This window comes from Oculina patagonica, chromosome 6, assembly GCF_052425735.1.
Source record: "Oculina patagonica isolate OP01 chromosome 6, crgOcupat, whole genome shotgun sequence".
In the NCBI taxonomy this organism is placed as follows: Eukaryota; Metazoa; Cnidaria; class Anthozoa; order Scleractinia; family Oculinidae; genus Oculina; species Oculina patagonica.
Genome location: NC_135763.1, coordinates 29,711,469 through 29,733,051, shown reverse-complemented (window position 1 = coordinate 29,733,051; position 21,583 = coordinate 29,711,469). Strand labels below are relative to the sequence as shown.

The following is a 21,583-nucleotide window of genomic DNA, read 5'->3' as shown; positions in this document are numbered from 1 at the left end:
ACATGTAAATGGCTAAAACACCTGTCAAACTTTTTCTGCATAATTGCATGAATAACAGATGTTTTGAGATTTTTGATTATATATTTTATTAATTTTTTTTAGAGGCCTAAGAAAAACTGTATTCCACTAACAGGCACCACAGAACAAGAATTCGAGTGAGGGGTGCTGGGTGGGGGCTAGAACAGGATTTTTTAAGCATGAACCAGCCAGGTGGTCCGGGGGCATGCCCCCCCCCCCTGAAAAAACTTGATTTTAATTTCTCTTATCTACCAGAATACATTTTATTTAAGGAATTAAATTTATATAATATTGTTATGAAAATCTTTTGAAATAATGAAACAGGCCTTTTCCTGTAGAGGAGATTATTCGTAAACTTTATAATCGAAACTAAGACAATAATTAGCAACACTCACTTGTTCGCTATTTATCTAAGTTGAAGGTGAGTCTATAATTGCCATTGGATTTGTTCTTTACAAACAAAATAAAAAAATAGCACAAACAAAACAAAATTTTTTCAGTGTCACTCAAAACAAGACATTTTCACCATTTTTCCGTATGTTTCTTAATTTCTTTATTTGCTTTCCTTTGTTACTATTAAAAAGTGGGGAGTTAAGCCCCCCAAACCCTCCCGCAGTGGGGATCCTGACCGATTTAACATTCTGGTCAGACAGCACACAGTACGTAATATTATGGTTTTTCCTGTTTGATTTCTTTCATTTCACTTAAAAGTTCAGCGATGCTAAAGGCATTCTCGTGCTGCTCAATCCCACAAGTCTCTCCTGTAGTGCACGTTGCTTTATCTTTCTTCAGGACCTTTTTTCCATTGTAAAACTGGTTACATTGGAAAGGCTTCTCCCCTGTGTGTGTTCTTTCATGCTGTTTTAAATTTCCTGCACGACTATTTAAGCACTTTCCACACTGGTTACATTTAAAACGTTTCTCTCCTGTGTGTGTTATTTTATGACGCTTTAAATCGCTTGCACTATAAAAACACTTGTCACACTCGTCACATCCAAAAGGCCTCTCTCCTGTGTGCGTTCTTATATGTTGCTTTAAATCTCGTGGACAGTTATAACGCTTGCCACACTGGTTACATTCATGAGGTTGCTTTCCTGTGTGAAGTCTTATATGTTGCTTTAAATGTCCTGCCTGACTAAAACACTTTCCACAATGGTAACATTCAAAAGGCTTCTCTCCTGCGTAACTGAAACTCTTGCTGCGCTTTGTGTAATCTTTAGCCATTAAGGTACCAGCACTTTACTCACTAGTTGGTAATATGTTTTTCCCAGACCCTAAAACAAAGAGAAAGTTATATCATTTTATTGTTTTCAAAAACACCCATACCTTAATTAATTAACCTCATGATTTTTTTCTCCTTTCCAGCCGCTGGAAAATTCCAGTTGAGCATCATACAATACTTCTCTGGAAATATTTTGGCTTTTGAGAGCCCCATCCCTCATTATTACATAATAATTAAACTCTCTGTAGGGTGGGTATGGACATTTGCTAGAACCACACATTCTAGTCATTAGACAAGTTATTTGTAAGAATAATTAAAAATGGGTTGCACCTGCAGGCACAATGAAAATCTACCAGTACAAAATGCAGACTGCAGACCGGCTACAATTCTTTACAAACTGCCCACTCTGAGTGCAAGATGACGATGATGGTGATGATGAATAACTAAAGTAAACTGGCCATAAATAAAATTTTATGCACTGAGACACAAGTTTGGTTTGAACTCTTTTTATACAGCAACTTAAGGCCCCGGGGGGGGGGACTCCGCTATAATGGCCTATGCGGGGTGGCTCCGCCCGAAAGGAGTACCTTTTTCAGACTCTAGGTATATAAAAGGGTAGGGATTTCACAAGTTTAGGTATATGAAAGGGTAGGGAAATCTGCCATAATGTTATTTTAAAAGGCCTTTATATCATATATTTCGAGCAGAGGCAACTTTTGGCTGTATCGTTTTAATTTATTATAAAGCGCTACATAAAAATAACAAGAAAACTTCCCGTTTAAGGTAAATGTGATGTCGTGTAGGTATATGAAAGGGGTGCCTTTTTGCAATAAAATGTAATATACAAAAGGGGTACCTTTTTCTATCAAAAAGGTATATAAAAGGGTGAGGGGTTGGATCTCCGGGCGGAGCCTCCTGGTACAAAACTTTTTTGAGTACCCCCCCCCCCCCGGGCTTAAGGCATTTTTAAGATTTTGCAAGACTTAAACACATATAATTTTGTAAGACATAGGTCTTGTCCATTCCCATAAATTTGAAAACACATATTTTTTCCTCCTGATAGGCTAACCGTCCACACTAAAAAGGCATTTTCAGTCGCTAAAAATGGAGCTAAAGTTTCGAAAACGGTCTCCAAAGTGGAGAAATTTAAAATAGCCTCCTTGGTTGTGTAGACTGGCCGACAAAAATGGAGCTTTTTGAAAATGCTGATGTCAATAGTTCTGCCAGAAACAATAGCCAGCAGATATCTGTCAGAAACAAAAGTTTTAATTGGCCTTTAGTTTACAATGGCTCTGTTCATGCATTGCAACATTGCATGTGATGTGACAATTCATTTCTGATTTTTTTACGGATAAGTATGGACTGGAACATTTTATCCTGGGGGGCGGGGGTACTCGAAAAAGTTTTGTAAGGGGAGGCTCTGCCCTGAGGTCTAACCCCTTTCCCTTTTTTATACCATGACAAAGAGGCATCCCTTTCATATACCTTTACTGAAAAAATGTACCCCTTTTATATACCAAAAAGACATGGCACATGGCTTAAACAGGAATTCTTGATGTCATTTTTATGAAGCGCCTAATAAAATTGAACTGATACAGCCATAAGGTGCGTCTGTTCGAAATATTTTATTTGAAGGCTCTTTTAAATATCTAAATGACCAATATCCCTACCCTTTCATATACCTAAACTTGTGAAATCCCTACCCTTTTATATACCTGAAGCATGAAAAAGGTACCCCTTTCAGGCAGACTTCCCGTGTAGGCCATTATAGGGAGTACCCCTCCCCCCCCTCTCCCCCCGGGCATTTTATCCGTTTTCAAATTTATCTGGATTATTGTGAGCAGGACCTTCTTAACGTGCTACTATGATGAAATTTTCATCCCTTTCAGTTTTAGAAGTTCCAGAGATAAAAATATGTAAAACATATGCATATTAGGAAGCTGATGATGTCATTTACTCAACTCAATTTTACGTCAAGTAAAAAAATAGAGCTATCTTGGTCAAATTAGGGGTGAACACAGCCTTGGTCTAGCTGAAGTCTAGTCTGCATTTTGTACCCGGTCTGGAGCTAGTCTGACCGGGTAAAACTTAAGGATAAGCGAACTGTCTCTTGAGTAAGAACAATTCTTACTGCAGAGTCTGTTCACTACATAGGTAATCTCATTAAGTAAAAAGAACTGAAATATGCGATAAATTAAAGGTGAAATTATTACTGACACTTTGGAATCGAAGAAACTGACAGGGATTGAAAAAATATGCTGACAAAGCACTCGTAATGGAGTCTGTTCAATTAGCTATTTTCTGCTTGTTATCGCATATTGCAGCCTGACACAAAAGAGGAATCCTAGAACAATAATTAATTGTTACTCTACGTTCCTCAAACACATTATTTCCACTTTTTCTTACCTCTACTGAAGCAAAACAGTCTGTTCAAGTAAACTGCGAAAGACTTGACGCGATCTACTTTTGTATTTGAAGGACTTACTAGAGCCCAGTCTCTGCAAGCGGTTTATTTTTAGTTTTGACAAGTCGAGTCACGCAATGTTCAACAGCTTTCAATGAGTTACTAATGGAAAATTTACTAATACTTCGATCTTTTCTTAGCATTTTAGTGTAAAATGTTGGATTTTTAAGCGTTTGACTGAATTCAGATACTAAATTTTCACGCTAAGAAAGAAAACTATGCTTCAGCGGGCTAGAATTTGTAATTATAAAAAGACCATTACGTTCGTGGAATGTGCTGGCGTTGCATTTTCACTTTCACACTTCGAGTCACGTAATGTTAAAAAGCTATTTTAAAATCAGCTACTTATGGAATACTTTCGAGTCCATTGGACTTACTTAACATGTTTACTGTGAAATGTTCAATTTTTAAGCGTTTGACTCGAGGAAAATACTAAGTTTTCATGCTATGGAAGAAAAATATGCTTCAACGTTCGTGCCATGGAATGTGCTAACGTTGCAACTTTCACTTTCGGCCATTTTTGACTCACGCAATGTTTAAAAGCTATTTATCAGTTGCTATTGAAAGCAAGAATCAACTTAGCCTGGGTGGCAGGTGCAAAAAGGGGAGGGAAAGGGAGAGGGGAAAAGAAGGGGAAGAGGGAGAGGTCCCTTCCCTTCCAACCCCCCTCCCCCTCCATTTTTCCCTCGTTCTCTCTCTCTTTCCAACTCCCCCTCCCTCCCCTTTCGACGCCTGCTACGCAGGCTAGAATCAACTAGGTGTATTTCTACTCCTCACTGGATGGGATGCTAGTCCATAGCAGGGTTACTCCCCAGCATTAAATTTGCTGGTACCCATACACCTGGGTGGAGAGAGGCACTATGAGAGTTAGTGTCTTGCCTAAGAACACAACACACTGACCCCAGCCAGGGCTCAAACTTGAACCGCTCAATCATAAGCTAATTCTAGTTTTTCAATCACATAAAACCTCTTATTGTAAAATAGTATCAAAACAAACAAAAGTAAAACCTGGAAACCAAACAGGAATACAGCTTTATTATAATTCTAATCAAGATTAAACAGATTTCATTGAGATAAACTTAATTTCTTCCACTGAGGTTGACAAAATGAAAAGTACAAAATTTAAATACTCTCATTTGCATGTACTCCTAGACTAGGTGTACCTTTCTTCAAAATTTGTTTATTAATTTTACAATCATAATTATTATTACATTGTAATAAAATTTTCTTTTATCAAGAATTGACAAAAATTATTAGTATTTAGTTGGGATGACACACTAGAAGAAACATTTATTATAAGCAAATCATTTATTATACATGAGGTCTAGAGAGCATATTAGTAAGAGAAAAGACGATGTTATGCTTTCATCAGAGAATAGGGTAAGGTGTGGTATGGGCAGGTTGTGAGGTGCCTCTGCGCTCTCTTTCCAAAACTTGAAGTCCATATCTAAGTGAGTGACTTCTATTCAATAGATCCTCTGTGGTTTCAGCTGCCGAACTAGGAAAACGCCCAGCTCGAGATGCATCCTGACAGATCAAAATGAAAAAACAAAACACACACAACTAAGTTAACTCTGTTTAGCTGTGTGGATGTTATATTTGCACTGATTTTTGGCTCATCCTCGGTGTAAGAACCTGTGAAACTCACCGGTGACGTAAAACAAAGAACGAACAAAGCAACAAAGAGCGTCAAAAACAATACAGAGCAGGAAAACAAAAGCTCCAAAACAAAGAAAAATATCACAGGTTCTTACACCGAGGTGGGCTGATTCATTTCATGAAGGAGGTTTGGATACCTGGTCTTAATTCGCCTTCTTTTTTACAATTATATTTCTCTGTTTACTCCATAGTTTTTGTGCGGATTGAAAAGATAATATCAAACACTCGAGACAGTGATCCAACAGCTATTCACACATCTCAAACAAACCTCGCATTTACAATGCAATTTACAATACTATGCAATTTTATTGTCCATACGTGGGACGAGGTCTCCCTCAATGTCCGAGCCAGAGGCTGTCTGTATGCACAGGTACTAACCAGAGTAGTGCGGGACTTGTGAAGTGATGTTCTTAGATCTAAGGATGATGGCATTGGGATGACTATTTCAACAAAAAATACTGCTCCGTGCATTGTATTTTCAACTCTCTTCTCAGTATTTGGATATCCTGATGAAGCACTATCTCTCATGGTTGATATTATTACTTCTTAAACTTCTGCTTCTTGAACCGGTTTTTTTTTTACATAAATTTATAGGATTCCAATGTGCAATGTACAATGTACTTTTCCATGTGTACATGTAAGACTTTCAATTAGCTCTTTTCATAGCTTAGTGAACCATGTTATAATACTCCTTGTCTTCGGCCTGGACTGTTCATGTACGTACAAAGATGTATTATGTTATGGTTAAAATTAATGCAAATTTATCTTTTTTTAATTTTTCAAACCAGTTTGATTTTTATGTCTTTCATTTTAGATCATGATAATGAATTTGAAACAATGAAAATTCAAAATCAAACTGGTTTGAAAATTTTAAACCAAAGATAAATATAAACCACAACATATACAATATTATAACAATTCCATAGCTGAAAAATAAATATTTTTTCAACCTGGGAACATAAACTACCGGTATACTTAAAATTAATGATTTGATATGTAAATTTTCTGCATGCACAGGTACTAACCAGAGTAGTGCGGGACTTGTGAAGTGATGTTCTTAGATCTAAGGATGATGGCATTGGGATGACTGTGGGTTTAGAACTCTCCCAGCCAGCAAGACAGTGTGACGACAAACCCACTGAATCAGTAGGATCAAAACTCGCTCGTCTGTGAGGCTTGAATCTGTGTGGCGAGAGTAGGGATGACCGTGGAACACTCACTCTGAATGGGAGATAAACAAATAAACTAAATACTACTGTATTGCATTTTGTAAGTGGGGAGATTACAGTCAGCTCTCTCTTAACGGGCACGGTCTCACCTCTACATGTATAAGACGGACAGCACTGTAATACAGACACCTAGCAATAGTTCAGCCGGACACCCCTTTAAGTGGGACAGCTGGAGCTGGTCCCGACGGTGTCTGCCTTAGAGAGAGTTGACTGTATAGCTTTTATAAGTATAAGTTATGAGTCCATGAGTTAGTCAAGTTCTAAAATACTTACAGACAGGCATGTATTAATTTGAAACTGATGCTGCCTTAGTCTGAAATTCAGCCATCCTCTCGTCCCTAACCCCCCAACGGAGGGGCGCGGGCGGGTCTCTCTCGCCCGCGCCCCTCCGTTGGGGGGTTAGGGACGAGAGGACGGCTGAATTTCAGACTAATGCTGCCTTTACTAAATAAAAACAAAAGCTACATCTACACTGCAGGCAAACCAGAGTGGAACTAACAACAAGCAATCTAGAGTTGAATTAACTGCAAGCAAACTGGAGGGCTTCTTGGCTAATTTGTATGCAGGAAAGCCACAGTTCAACAGATAATGACCTACTTTGCATAAAATAAAAAAAATCTCTTTGACTCAGTTGACTGACATACCGTAATGATTAGCCTACAGCCGCCTCTCATTCGCGTCCCGCAACGAAAAGCGAAACACGAAGAAAGACGTCTGCGATTCACGGCCAGAAATTTCATACTGATGACGTAACTCTGTCCAGAATCCGGACAGGAGCGCTGATTGGTCAGCTAGTTAATTTACATAATGTATGCGAAATATAACACTTCATGACACGAACGGTAAAAAACCGGATGTTATTGCGGACTAAAAGTTGACCGGGGAAAGGATCGTGAAACTACACCAAAGCTATACCTTAGAATTTCTATAATATCTATAATTCATATGTAATTGGGAAACAAAAAGAAACTGCTTTATAATAAGATGAACGACCTCAAAGATGTACAGAAAGGACGCGCCACAGCGGCTGTTAAAAATAGATCAATTTTGTCACCTAACTTTTATTGTTGACATAAAGGCAGCCGGCAAAACAAACAAGCAACAAAAATGTGAAATACAGATAACCTGAACGACCTGAACCATCCACAACCAAAGAATAAATGCTATAGAAAAACAAATTAATTTGACAAACAGCGGGGAAAGAAGAAACGAACTCAGAAGAATTGTTATGATCGTTGCGGTATCGGTACCGTCGCTTGCATCTAAACGTGAACACGTGCTGCCGAAACATGATCTAATTGGGTATCAAACGTGCCATGATTGGTCATCAAACGTTTGAAGTTTAGCAGACCGTAACGGCAACTTTCGCGCCGAAACTTCAACACATCCCGGTTTTGAAACAGTCGAAATGGCGGAAAGATTGGATATCAAGACTTCTTTCGACAAATTGATCCTGATCTGTGTCGATATGCATTTGCAGGATCACTTAAATCACTTATGGTGCAAAGTTTCGCCTGTTCTCAGTGTTTATGGTGAGCATTTTGAGCGTGAAAGTTGCCGTTACGGTCTGCTAAACTTCAATGTTTCATGATGAAACATGCCATGTTTGATACCCAATTAGATCATGTTTCGGCGGCTCGTGTTCACGCTTAGATGCAAGCGACGGTATTTACGGCCCAACACCTCCGAGAGTTGCGCTCAAGTTCCAAAACAATGTCATCTAGTGATTTCGCAGCTTATTTTTCCAAATTTTACTAATGTGCAACTCGTATAGGGATTTCTAATTTTCGCGATGAAGTTGTCCGGTGTAAATGACCCCTAAATGTGTCCTTGACTGCCTTGAAAGTGTTTGTGATCAAGCAAGTAATGTGCGGCTGAAAACAAAAAATATAATTATGCAAGACCAACTGCGTGTGGTGTGGGAAATCTAATTAGTGGTTAACGTCATCAGTATGGAATTTCTGGCCGTGAATCGCAGACGTCTCTCTTTGTGTTTCGCTTTTCGTTGCGGGACGCGAATGAGAGGCGGCTGTATTCGCAGGCTACGTAATGATTCAATTTATTTACTTTTGGCACCTCAAGGGAGGGCGCTTATTCGAGACAGGGCGCTTATTTAATTTTTTTGGAAACTACCAAATCTTCAAAACAAAACTCTAACAATAACAGAAACGGTAACAGTGGCAAATTGTTGAAAGTTCAGTTACTTGTAAAAGAAGATGACTTCAGTATGGGGCAGTTATCCAAGATAGGGCCGCTTATAAGAATTGGAACGCTTATAAAAATGGGGGCGCTTATTACAATGGGGGTACTTATTGGGATAAGGGCGCATTCGAAGGGGGCGCTTTTTTGGAAGGGGGTGCTTATCGGAAGGAGGGCACTAAATCGAATCATTACAGTACATGTAAAACTAGCGACGTTCACACAAGACTGTATAAAATAAACACTCTGATTAGTTTGAACTGAGCATGTCAAAAGCTGATTACTTTTAATTACTTTTGTATACTTGTGGAACTTGTAAGCAGTACTAACTTTAAAGACACAGTTCACCTTACCGAACATAACTGCCTTCTGTTTCATACTCTGACTCTCTCTTTGTATGGCAAACTGAGCAGGCTGTTTCTGGTCCATGAATGGGTACAGCAAAGAGCCTTTCATTTAAAGTGTAGGCATTGTCACCTAAAAGGAACAAACAAAAAATTTAATATGACAATAATATTAATAATTATAATATGAGAGCTTGAAAATAATTTTTCCAGGAGCTAGCATGTGGCACTGACAGATTAATCTTTGTCATATTAATTTTCCACCAAGCTTTACCTAGTATGTACTGTAGGTAAAGCATTATGCACTGTACATGTAAGCCATTACTAAATTTTCTTTCCATGCATGTTCATGCCTTGTCATGTACACTGTAGTTCACTGGACAAAATTACGATGTCCAGTGATGAGGCCTGGCCAGGGTCCTTCTGTTTACAATAATGTTCCTTAAACAGAGCCAGGGTTCATACTCTTTATCATAAACAAATTATTTTCCAGGACTTTTCAAGGAGTCAGGTTGATTTTTCCAGGACTTCAAAATACACATTGACCCACTCACATCAAAGATCTCAATATTATTTCTCCTTACTGTCTGCCATACATTTCTTATAATGTAAGTTCTGAGAATTCTGGTGTTACATGTACATGTACTTGAGTTTCACAGATTTCCAGAACTTTCCAGGACCGGTAGCAGAGCTGTGCTCTTAGAATAATTGCAGCCTTGCCCAAAGGCTCTTACATGTATATGTTGTGGTTTAAATTTATCTTTGGTTTAAATTTTTTCAAACCAGTTTGATTTTTATTTGTCATTGTCTCATAGTCATTACCATAATCAAAAACAAAGGGAACTAAAAATCAAACTAGTTTGAAAAAAATTAAACCAAGGAAAAAATTAAACCACAACATATATGTAAAAAAATTAGGGTGCCTGTGGCAACCGGGCTCTGCTAGAGCACAGCTCTTGGTAGTCTTTTTCCAGGACTTTTCAGTCGTGGAAAGTGCCACAATAAAATTCCAGCACTTTCCAGGTTTTCCTTAACAAGTACGAGCCCTGAGAGCTAGAATTCAGGAATTATTATGTGTTAGTATGAAGTCACATTTACTAAAAAGAAAAGAAAAACTTACAAGAAACAACATCCTCTGTGCTGCTTTGAGTGCTTCTTGAAGGAGTAAACTTTAGTGGAGAATATGGCCTCCTGGATGAATCAAATTATATTATTACTAGATGTGGTACATGTATTTTTAAAGGGACACTTTCATGAGCTTCACTTACAAAAATGTAAAAATTTACGAGCCTAAAGACGTATAGAAATCTACGAATAGTGGTCCAGCTTTGTTGAAAGTTACTATAACACTGTACCTACATGTACATGTAAGCTATAAACAAACAATATTAATGTGACAAAAATTAAACAAAATTTTTTGTTAATGCACTGAAATACAAAATTTCTTGGACATTTCGAGACTTCTGTCTCTTCATCGGTGTAGAAATGCCATTAACTGATAGCACAGTCTCATAGATTTATGTAATGCCATCAGGAAACTTTTGATCTCAACTTGATAAGTCAGGCACATCAGTTAGAATACATGAAACTTACTCTGAGAGGGTGGTTCCAAAGCAATCTTCTTTATTTACTCTTCTAAACTCCTTGAGATCATCAAAAAAATCATCTGGTCTATCTGAAAGGTAGGAGGTATTGTCCAGCAGGCCAGCGATCCAATCATATCCCAATAGAGATCTTCTCCTATCGTCATCACCGATCACACTGTGTTTATGGTGTGGAGAAACTTCAAAGCTTACACGCAGAGATTTCTTGGGTGACTGAAAAAAAAAGCAATGAGGCAATTAAAATTAATTTTGAACTTAACGGACTCAACACGACTGGCCTCAAATTTTAAAATTTTGAACAAGTACAGACCTAATTAATAAGACACTGAATGTACTGAGTGCTTTTTCATCTTTTTCTCAGTGTAAAATAACATCTTTTGTCAATTAATTATTTATTGGATTTTAACAGATTAAAAACCAATTTAAACAAATAACATTAGTACTTTGACATTTCGGGGCAGACCTTATGATTCAAAATTTTGGTATTAAATTACAGTGAGTCGAATTCCATTATTTCCAACAATTTCTGGAACCTCCGAGGGAAACAAAAATTGGTTCGAGAAATTGGAATTTTACCAAATATTTTTTTTGGCGAGCAAAAGCTCAAAAGGCTTAGTCTGGATTAGATTTGCAGATTTTCACTTGCAAAATTGGTCCGATCGCTCACTGTATTAAATTTTTTCCTGGGCAAAATTGATTTTTACAAAACGCTTCCTCCGTAGGAAACTATGTCAGATTTTCAATCCATCGCAAATGGTCTTATGTTCATGTTCTTATTAAGACACGTTATACAGCAAAACATCTATGAGCTTACAGAGTATTTCGCTAACCTTCTTTCGGTTCCCAGGAGTGGACAAAATTGAAGTTGGCCCAACAGGCGTCCTATTTCTTCTGTCATTCCCATCCGCGATCAACGCTTGCCCAAAACTTTTCGGTGTACTTGTTTGTTTTTTGTCCGTTGTAGCTTGGTCAACTTTCCGAGCCACTCTCGTCGGCGTTCTGTCGATTCCTCGATAAGTAAAGCTCGTTTCTCCGTATGTTTTCGTAGGAAATGAGCCTCTCGTCGACTGCATTCTTTTCAAAACGTCCCAAATGTCATCCTGGCCTTGCTTTAGTTGTTCCAATAACGAATGATTATCTGTTCTAAGCCTTGAAAGAGGCGAGTAAATGTTTACACTGGACGCCGCCATTTTTCAAAACGGTCAATGATCACGTGACTAATCATTTCTTATTTCGTCCCAGACTCTCTCCATTTTTATCGTTTGCTCTAACTACCCCTTCATGTACCTCACACGATGTTTTCCCCTTATAATGACTGGAATTTCGGCGGTATAGAAATGCGACTCATCCTTACCACCTCTTTATGTGGCCAAACGGACTGGCTGGGCTTCCATGGTGTCGCTTCACTACTATTTCCTTGGTAAAACATCGCCCTTGGCGACCGAGATCTCTACAACCATGCAAAGGCCCCGGTGCCCCCCCCCCCCCCCCCCACTCCTAGATCCGCCACTGAAGTGTGTGCAGAGCTTTGATCTAGAGTTGACAAAGCTACGACAAGCGTACAATACAACTTTACGTGGCGCATTCTTGGTCAACCTTAGCCTTACCCATGGTCTTTAGGTTATGCGGGTTTTTTTCATCTCGTTAACTCGGTTGAAATTCAAATTTATACAAACACAAGGCAAAATTCGCCCCCCCCCCCCCCGGGCCAACCCGTTTTCGGGTTCATATGAAAGAGGCCCTTAGAACCCCTAGAGTCGAAAGACCTTTTGAAGGCCAAGACCGCCAAGAAGAAAATTCAAAGCCGGGGAATAGGTAGGGCTGAGAAAGCACTTGCTTGTTTCATAATTAAACCAGAGGAGGTCGAAAACTCGCTTAGGGATATTTCAAGTACCGCTGGGTTCCGGCCTCCCTCAATAATTGCCATTAGCCATTTCAGTTTTGTCTTTATACAGGACCAAACTAAACAGTTCAGTCACGGAACGACTCGAAAACTAAAGAGAGATCGATTAATGTATCATATCCAGTGGTGACGAATCACAACACCACGATATGCAGGAAAAAAATCGCGACAGATGCACAAACGTTTTCCGATCCTATTTGCTTTTGTTCAATGGGCATTATAATTCTGTCACAAGTTTTGAAAAAGGTCTTTGTCATTGATTTTGTGGTGAAACGAGACTGCATGAAATTCATTTAGATAATCGAAAGTATGAGCGTTCGGTTTGAAAAGCCGTGCTCGTACTCAATCTCGTACTAGAATTACAATTTAAAGTTTCCTAATGGCACGTGCTCGTTCAAACTTGACAGCCCTTCCAGCCAATCAGCTTCTTCTAGCGACCACAAGCGCACGCGCTATTACGTCACAAACGGACAGACAGACTAAACCGAAGATTTTCGAAGCGGGTTGATCAGTCAAGTTTCTTTATCGCTTTGGATATTTTTTGATATTTGGAAAAACTTGAACAAAATGGGTTGTGCATTCAGTTCCAATCGTGTTCGTGTGCCACGAATTTTGAAAAAAAGAAAGGTGAGTGTCTCTGCAATGCAAAGAATTGTTTTTCGCGTGTTTCGCGAGTCATAAAAACTCGAGCGACATATTTTTGCACAAAGACACTCCACTCTGTTTTTACGTACGGTCGAAGCAAAAATAACTAAGAATTATCGTGTACGTTTTACTTTTTTCAGGTTTCTAGAAGCCAAAAGTACAGAGTTTCAAGGTCGCCGAGTCCGCCACCGAAGATTGAATTTAACTTAACACGTGATTTTAATTATCAGAAACCCAGCGAACGGGTATCTACACCCAATGGCTCCAGCGCAGAGTTGCAAATGTACGAGCCGGACATAGCACCTAGTCTGCTAGCGTGGCTCATGGGCCCCAAAGACTGTTTAGAGGATTATGTCCCTGAATTGGGTAGGTTCAATTTAATATATTTTTTAAAGAAAAACCTACGCTCGAGATAAGTCAATAATTTAACGAAGATAAGAGTAAAATATTTTTGAAACTCAGCGATAATTAAACTATATAGTTATTATTAATTAATCAATTAATTAATTTATTTATTAGTTAATTAATTGTTAACCAATTTTACTCGGTGAGGAACTAAGTAACGCGCGATGTTTTGTCAAGTTAGCTGTTGCTGTGGAAACAGTCAGCTGGCTTGCGCGCAGGCTCACGAATTTACCAGTCGCACGCGTGCCAGCTCGCAGGCTACCGTCAGCACGCGCGCAGTGTTCGTATTCAAATTCTTCGTTAAAATCAGTTAGAAAGTGCAGTTACAGAATCGTCATTTACAACTCGAAAAAATGATTAGTGATAGCGCTAAACAAAAGTAAAACTACACACACACAAACAAACAAAAAAACGAGGCAACACAAAACAACGCACAGCAAAACATTCTGGTGAAGTTCTCGGAGATTCGGAATATGAATCATGAATTACGCCAGGTTAGTTTTTTTTTTTAACTTACAGTGTTAACATAATGTCTCTATTTCTTCCTTACAGCCAACGCTAAAAAAAACAAAGAAACAACTGCAAACCAGCAAAGAAAGAAGGACAGAGACTTCGTATTGCCAGATTGTCTTAGTTACAACGGTATGTATCATTTTAAAGACAACGCGCACCGCGGTAATTGCACAGATACAAAATGACAGTCTACCTTGACTTCACCCTTTATAAATATGGACAGCTCAGCTCACTTCTGATAACAGATAACTTCATGATACAGACGGACAGCTCGGTTCAAAACTCAAGAACAGTTTACCGTTTTAATAGCAACGCGCGTGTTGTAATGTTCTATCAGAAACAAAAATCGTACGCGTCTCTGTTTTCCTTTTTTCCTAATAAAAAGCAAGAATTATTGATGGTTTTCTTTGTAGTTGTTAATAAAACAACGATTCCACTTGTTGCATATAACAAAAAGAAAACGTATCGGCATCATTGTAAATCCACGCTTTTGTTTATTTCAAGATAAGATGGACATAAATTCACAATACAGTCGAAGCTCTCGTAAGCGGACACCCTTGGAACGCGAAAAAACTAGACTTGCCGCAAGTCGACTCTTTTGAGCTACGAAGTCGCGATAGATACAGAGGCCAGTATTGATAGGATTTTCTGGGGTGTCCACTTACGGGAGCTTAAAAACAACAAAAAAAGTCTAAGTCGTAATCCTTGAAAGTGTCCGCGGTCGTTTATACGGGAATGTCCGCTTACGAGAATGCAAAAAATACAGAGTCCCTATGGGAGTTAAAACGGGATTTCAAACAAGGCGGCCGTAAGTAGAGCTGTCCGCTTACGAGAGTGTCCGGCGTTAAGAGAGTTTCGACTGCATTTCGAATCTTTCTGATCATGAGCTCAGGTGACAGCCAATGCGCACTCGTGAAAACCAATCAGATTCACGGACGTCTACTTATATTTCTCTCATATCCTGTTTTACAGGTTACCATGAATACGGGTATCACCTGTTTACATTGAACAGTTCTGTTTTTAACAGCACCATTCGGGACATGAGTTTTGAGTAAGTATTTCGTTATCAGAATAGATATACACAGTAGGCTATGGAGTTTTTTTCCAAGGGGCTAAGTCAGAATCAATATTCTTGCGCTTCTAGCATGCGATCGGCTGCAATACAAGTGTTTTTAATGTTAACAATAATTTGCTTTTTATTTTAAATTGAACAACACCAATTACTATTGGAAATTTACGCGTCCATGATAAAATAAACGCGAATTTCAAAAATTTGCGTTAATTTATGTCGCGTTAATTTTCGTTAACGTTAATTTCCGCGGCTTTAATTAAGTGGAGCGTCAATTTCCATGACCCTAATTTGCATTATTTTGGCCCCAATTTTTTGGAACAGTCCAGACCTTCTTGAGTTCGAGAAAAAGGCATAATTTCGTCAGGGTGGAAAACTGCCGGTATCACTGAAGCTGTAAACAACACTCAAGGCGGTCAGATTTCTTCACTTAGCTCCTACGTTCAGTATTTTTTCTTTGTGTACGTTGCGATAATTTCCTTTATTGGGGAATAGTTTTTCTACCAATTCGCGTTAATTTAAGGTGCGTTAATTTCAAATACCTTAATTAACGCAAGCGTTAATTTCCTATAATAAGGTAATTGATCCTTTACTACTCCACTTCTTTTAATGATTCTTTCTTTCCTCTGTGAACACAGCTGTATCTCGGAAGCTATCGCTTCGGTCCTGGGTGAATCTACCAAGCCCTTTGTGATTGTGTACAAAGATATTGAAAACAAGACAACTTACCTACCAGACCCCCCAGCTTGGGGCAGAGAAGTTTTGGAGCGCATTTGTTCTCGGTAAGTTTCCTGTTTTCAGAGTTAAAACCATTAATTCTAAAATAAAGGGACGGTTTTTTGTAGCCTAGGCAGCGTCGCGGCAGAGGTGGGCCTGGGTGTCCCATATTTAGAAAAAAAAATAACTGGGACAGTTACAGCTTCTGCTCGCCTTTGCAATTACCTATACAGATACGGATCTTTCACTCAGACTTAAAGGATCGCAGACAGTTAAAATTAGAAAATGTTGGAATCACATTTTATGTTTTTTCTATTTTTAAAAAAGAAAATCGAGTTTTGGTTTAGGGGGTTAATAAAGTGTGAACTTGTTTAATGTAGATGTTTACGAATAGGGATTCTGGTTAACTGCCGCTTCTAACTGTTCGGACAAGAATATGTTGGAAGACCTGTTTTTAAATTTCCCTCTCTGCAAGTATAATGCTACCAAAATATTATGTTTCTCATTAGATCTCTGCTCTTTTCTCGCAGATTTGGAGAACAGCTTCTTAGAGTTATAATCTACCAACCGTCATGGTTTTTTCAAATTGTTCTTGACGAACAAACAGACGGCACAGGTTTCTTCAGGTGAGGGCAAATTATTGAGTTATGTTGGCAAAAAACGAGATCATAGCTTTCATTTCCTTGCTTTGTAAGAAAGCTTTTAAGCTATTTTGTGCTTTAGACTGTATTCGTATTTTTTCTCTTCTAGTGCGGCAGTGACAAAGAAGCTGCGAATAACAAGTAACTTCAAGGAACTCGCGAAACTAACAGGTAAAGTATGAACTCCGTCTTACGGGCGGTATTTTTTTTGTTAATACAACAGCCACTTTTATATCCCTTTGTTAATACGAGAGTTTAAAACGGTTTATTCGATAATCCCCTCGATAAAATCTAGCCAATCAAATCATCTGTCTCCAGAGGTACAGTTGAATCCCGATAACTCGAACCTTCTAGGGAAATCGAAGTAGGTTCGAGATGTCGGGAGTTCGAGTTATCGAGGGTAAAATAGGAAAGAAAACGACCTGGAGGGGAATCAGAAAAGGTTCGAGTTAGCGGGAGGTTCGAGTTACCGAGGGTTCGAGTTATCGGGATTCAACTGTACTTATTTCTCGTGCTCAGGCTCAGCCGGCCAAGAGAGGAGCGGCTCTGGGGACGAGAATGGTCGCAATTTTGAAAATCACCGCCGAGAAAACCCTGGAAACGAAGTTGTTTCCAGAGTCCTGTATTTAGCACGTTGCGAAAAAAGGGTTGAGCAGTTGCATTTCTGTAAACCTATGAGAACCGCACCAATGCATGAAATAGCATTCCAACATCATTTCACAGGCTTCAGAATATTGGGAGGCGCGGTTTTTACAACACACATTTACTTACTAAGCTTAGTTAAATATTGTTTGTTATATTGTTATATTAATATTAATATTGTTGTATTATTCTCGTCACAGGTTTCCCAGGCGAAATCAAGAGCACCTATTGAACACTATTACCATTTGAATTTATTTGTCAAACACTAACGGCATGTAATTTACAAAATAAGGTTTAGGTCTAAGTAATATTTCGTAATTTATTGTCATCTTAAGAACTTTACTTGTCATTATTAATAGAGCACGAAAGTGTTCAGTTTCAAATGATTTCTATAATTCTGATTCAGCCGACGTCGTTCTCGGCTCACTAGAGATCTGGACTCTAATGTGAACGGTTAACTCACCGTCTGTCCCAGGCGTCTCGCAGCTAGCTAATAACACCTGGGTACTAGTCTGATTCTGAAGAAACACATCAAGAAACATGCCATAAAATCTGATAAAACAGATGGTTGCAATGCTGTACTTTTATTATGATAGATACGGCGAATTAGGTACAGAATAGTTCCATACGGTGTCGCTATTTGAAATGATGTCGCTTGTTAGTTGGAGTTAGCTAGACTCAGCTGTAGATATGTGGGACGATTAAATGCAGAAGGCAACGTTAGGAAGACTATGGCACAATTCTTTGTCGTATCTCACGTAGCTTGGAGATGCATGTACTAGAACTCACTCGAGGTGTATAAAACAGTAATTTTAAATGCACGGCTAGTACGACGACACTTTGTATTGGACAATTTATTTGGCCGATATTTCGACTAGTCAACTAGTCTTCTACAGGGCCAGAGATGGAGTGAGATAAAACTTAACGGCTCCTAGAATTTAAATTAAAGTATACAAGCGGATAATACGTAACATGATAGCCATATAAGGAAAAAGAATAAAATACAGCGTCGAGGGTGTAGTATATACGTATAGAGAAAATACGCGCACTAATAATATATAAAAGATGAAACAGAAACAAAAACAAATGGTAATGTAGAGTTATAATGTAAAGTAGTCGATGATGCAAAAGTAAAACAATCCAGCTTTCAGGGAAACGTTTCTTTTTTTTTTATTATTTTTTTTTATTAATACTATTACGAACACACAATAATTACAACACTTACACAACTAACGGGCTCTGCCTACACTAATTACAATACAAATTTACGATATTATATCCTATTTATAAAGATATATTCTAAGTTGTTACAGTATATGATATTCTACTTACGCTGGTACTAAAAGACTTACACATAATACACTTACACATACTACTACTATTATATTACATACTATTATAACACATAATAATTTACACAATTATTTTCTATATCCATATTTACAAGAAATTAACTTACAGACAGCACCTAGTCCTTGATATATAAAGCTTGATTGCTATTCAAGATAAAGCTTCCATTTAGCCTGAAATTTTTTTAAGGCCAAATTGTTTTGAGAGGCTGTAAGCTTCTCCGTCTCGTATTTTCTCTGGACTATATCTTCAAATGGCAAAAAAAGAGGGGTTTCATTATTCTTACGACATTTCCACAGATAAAGCTTACCTAAAATAATAAAGTAATTGAGCAGACTAGATTTCAGGGAAACGTTTCTTAGTTTTGATGAAGAATCAAAAATACAAATTATGGTTTCGCTATTTCATGCTGATCAATTTCGCTTCTAGTGTATTCTCACCTTTTAGTTTCTAATTAGTTCAAAAATTCAAATATCTAATGCAAGTATTGTAAGCTGAGTATATTAATAGTAATTGAAGGTCTCTATAAAAAGAAAAAAAACTGTAAACAAGCTGATCATGGCGAAACTTAAATAAAAGTTGTTAATAAAATCAGAGATAAAACTACCTGTCATATGTGCGTGTTTGTCTTTGTAGACCAAACGGCTAAAATGTTTGTTTAGGATACATTGACGTGTTCTTAGCCAATCAGAATGGAGAAATGGTTGCTTGTATATTATTAAGGATTTAACTAAGGTTTGAAATGGCAGAGGGTGGGGAGTTTGAAATTTTAGTCACCCAAAATATTTGAAAATATCCATCATCATAGCCCCGAGTTTCCCTAATGGTCGCGGGTCGCGGGTATCAAGTCGCGTGTCGCGGGTTTTAAATAAGTCGCGGGTTTTGAAAAAGTCGCGGGTTTTGAAAAAAGGCGCGTGTTTTTAAAAAGTTGCGAGTTTTCAATAGAATGCATTTATTTCTCAGTAAAATTCATTCAAACAAATTTAAACCGGATGCAAAGACGTCGGTTTTAAAATGATCGCGTTTTCTTGCTACGGGGCGGGGGATGGTTGAGGGTCGAAGTCGAAGTCGCCTATCCTATTTCTTGTTTGCTTAGGTTGTCTAGTATATCCTTAGTCAGAAGTATTGGGTGATATCTTATATTTATTTATTTAATTATTTATTCATTCATTTATTTATTTAATTACTGTAGATAAACTGAATTTTCTCTAGTGTTCAAACAACAACAACAACAAGGCTATAACTGGAAAAGCATTAGAAATAGAAAAAAACACCTAGTCAGTTAAAAAAAAAAACAATAAAGGAAATCAAAGAACAATTATTAAAACGTCCTGTAGGGTAATGTTGTTGCTAATGTTAATGACGACTGTCTACGTTAGCATAATTTGGAAACCACTACTTAACGAAATGCGTGCATTTTGAGCAGAGTTGAATGAGTGGTATTGCTCGATAGATACATCAAAATAGGGATTTTTGCGACGAACATGTGACACGTCTAGATGGTAATAAGTATTTCAGTTAATTTCTGGCAAATTAATAATCTTTTATTCAGATCAGAAGGGCCTGAGAATATTCAAACTATAAGCACGATAAGGACTCGAGAAAACGATCCCACGAGAAATTGTCTAAACATGATCGGGATATCTGGCTATTAACTATTTATTTCCGGTTTCGTTAATCATTTTTTCACAACATTATTTTCACGTTGCTTCTGCAACAACCATTTTTCGAAAGGGATGAAAAGATATCGTAAACTGAATTGAAATCACGATATGTTGAAGTAGAAATAAAAAAAAATGCATCTCTTTTGCGCTCCCTGATTTGTGCGTGACGCATTTTTCAGATTGTGTGACCACCCTGAACACATGATGACGGCCGCGCGCAAAGCCGAAACAAGTATTCCTTTGTTTCATTTGACCGAAAGTTAACAAATGTCAGCCCTTTCAATTGAAAAGATTACATGCCGAGATAGGTTTTAATTTTTTTTTTCAAAAAGGTCGAATTGTCTAATTATTTTATGCTTATCGTCATGATTGCAGAATACCGCTCATGTGAGCAGTGCTTGCATTGGTTTTTGTGATTCATACTCCGATGAGAGACACAATAATTGCAGTTTGTCCAATTTATTTTCTTTTGAAGCATTTTCAACCAAATGATTTGTTCATTTCCGTTTCCTGAAGATCATCATTCATGTCGGGACTGTTATAATCAAATTGCCTAATTATTTTGTGCTTGTCGCCATGGTTGCCGACTACCGCTCATGTGAGCAGTGCTTGCATTGGTGTTTGTGACTCATACTCCGATGAGAAACAAAATAATTATGGCCGCTTGTTTTAAGAGTTTCTTAAACAGAAACAACAAAGATGAGAAGAACTTTCGGACTCGTTTCGATGCAATAATTATTTTGTGCTTGTCGCCATGGTTGCCGACTACCGCTCATGTGAGCAATGCTTGCATTGGTGTTTGTGACTCATACTCCGATGAGAAACAAAATAATTATGGCCGTTAGTTTTAAGACAGTGTTAAGAGTTTTCTAAAACAGAAACAAGAAAGATGAGAAGAACTTTCGGACTCGTTTCGATGCGATAATTATTTTGTGCTTGTCGCCATGGTTGCCGACTACCGCTCATGTGAGCAGTGCTTGCATTGGTGTTTGTGACTCATACTCCGATGAGAAACAAAATAATTATGGCCGTTAGTTTTAAGAGTTTTCTAAACAGAAACAACAAGATGAGAAGAACTTTCGGACTCGTTTTAATGCGATAATTATTTTGTGCTTGTCGTCAGACACATGCTCCGATGAGATACATTAGTTTTAAGGCCCTATTCTCGCAGAGGAAAACTAAGGAAGCAGATGATGATGATTAGTTTTAAGAGTTTTCTAAAACATCAGCAAAAAAAAAAAAAATGAGTATCATTTTTGGATTTGGTTTGCCATAGTAAAAGTATAATACGTTCA

At 38.0% G+C, this 21,583-nt stretch overlaps 3 protein-coding genes across 4 annotated transcripts; 1 reads left to right on the top strand and 2 right to left on the bottom strand.

The window, feature by feature from the left end:
• Window positions 1-554: 554 nt before the first annotated feature.
• On the bottom strand, window positions 555-3,745 carry LOC144658350 (uncharacterized). The gene is made up of 2 exons (XM_078518776.1): window positions 3,647-3,745; window positions 555-1,292 (listed from the first exon to the last, which is right to left on the bottom strand). Exon 2 carries the CDS (start codon window positions 1,240-1,242, stop codon window positions 688-690), a length of 555 nt encoding a protein of 184 aa, XP_078374902.1. The 5' UTR covers window positions 1,243-1,292; window positions 3,647-3,745; the 3' UTR covers window positions 555-687.
• Window positions 3,746-4,724: 979 nt separating this feature from the next.
• On the bottom strand, window positions 4,725-11,935 carry LOC144658219 (uncharacterized). The gene is made up of 6 exons (XM_078518602.1): window positions 11,570-11,935; window positions 10,729-10,952; window positions 10,256-10,326; window positions 9,145-9,268; window positions 6,389-6,584; window positions 4,725-5,231 (listed from the first exon to the last, which is right to left on the bottom strand). Exons 1-6 carry the CDS (start codon window positions 11,927-11,929, stop codon window positions 5,073-5,075), a joined length of 1,134 nt encoding a protein of 377 aa, XP_078374728.1. The 5' UTR covers window positions 11,930-11,935; the 3' UTR covers window positions 4,725-5,072.
• A 1,173-nt stretch (window positions 11,936-13,108) lies between these two features.
• On the top strand, window positions 13,109-20,087 carry LOC144658325 (uncharacterized). Of its 2 annotated transcripts, XM_078518745.1 has the most exons (8): window positions 13,109-13,269; window positions 13,428-13,653; window positions 14,245-14,334; window positions 15,178-15,256; window positions 15,913-16,056; window positions 16,522-16,617; window positions 16,742-16,803; window positions 17,475-20,054. In XM_078518745.1, exons 1-8 carry the CDS (start codon window positions 13,210-13,212, stop codon window positions 17,504-17,506), a joined length of 789 nt encoding a protein of 262 aa, XP_078374871.1. In that variant the 5' UTR covers window positions 13,109-13,209; the 3' UTR covers window positions 17,507-20,054. The 2 variants fall into 2 exon arrangements, with proteins under 2 accessions (XP_078374871.1, XP_078374872.1); XM_078518746.1 differs by lacking the exon at window positions 15,913-16,056 and having other exon boundaries at window positions 17,475-20,087.
• Window positions 20,088-21,583: the final 1,496 nt, after the last annotated feature.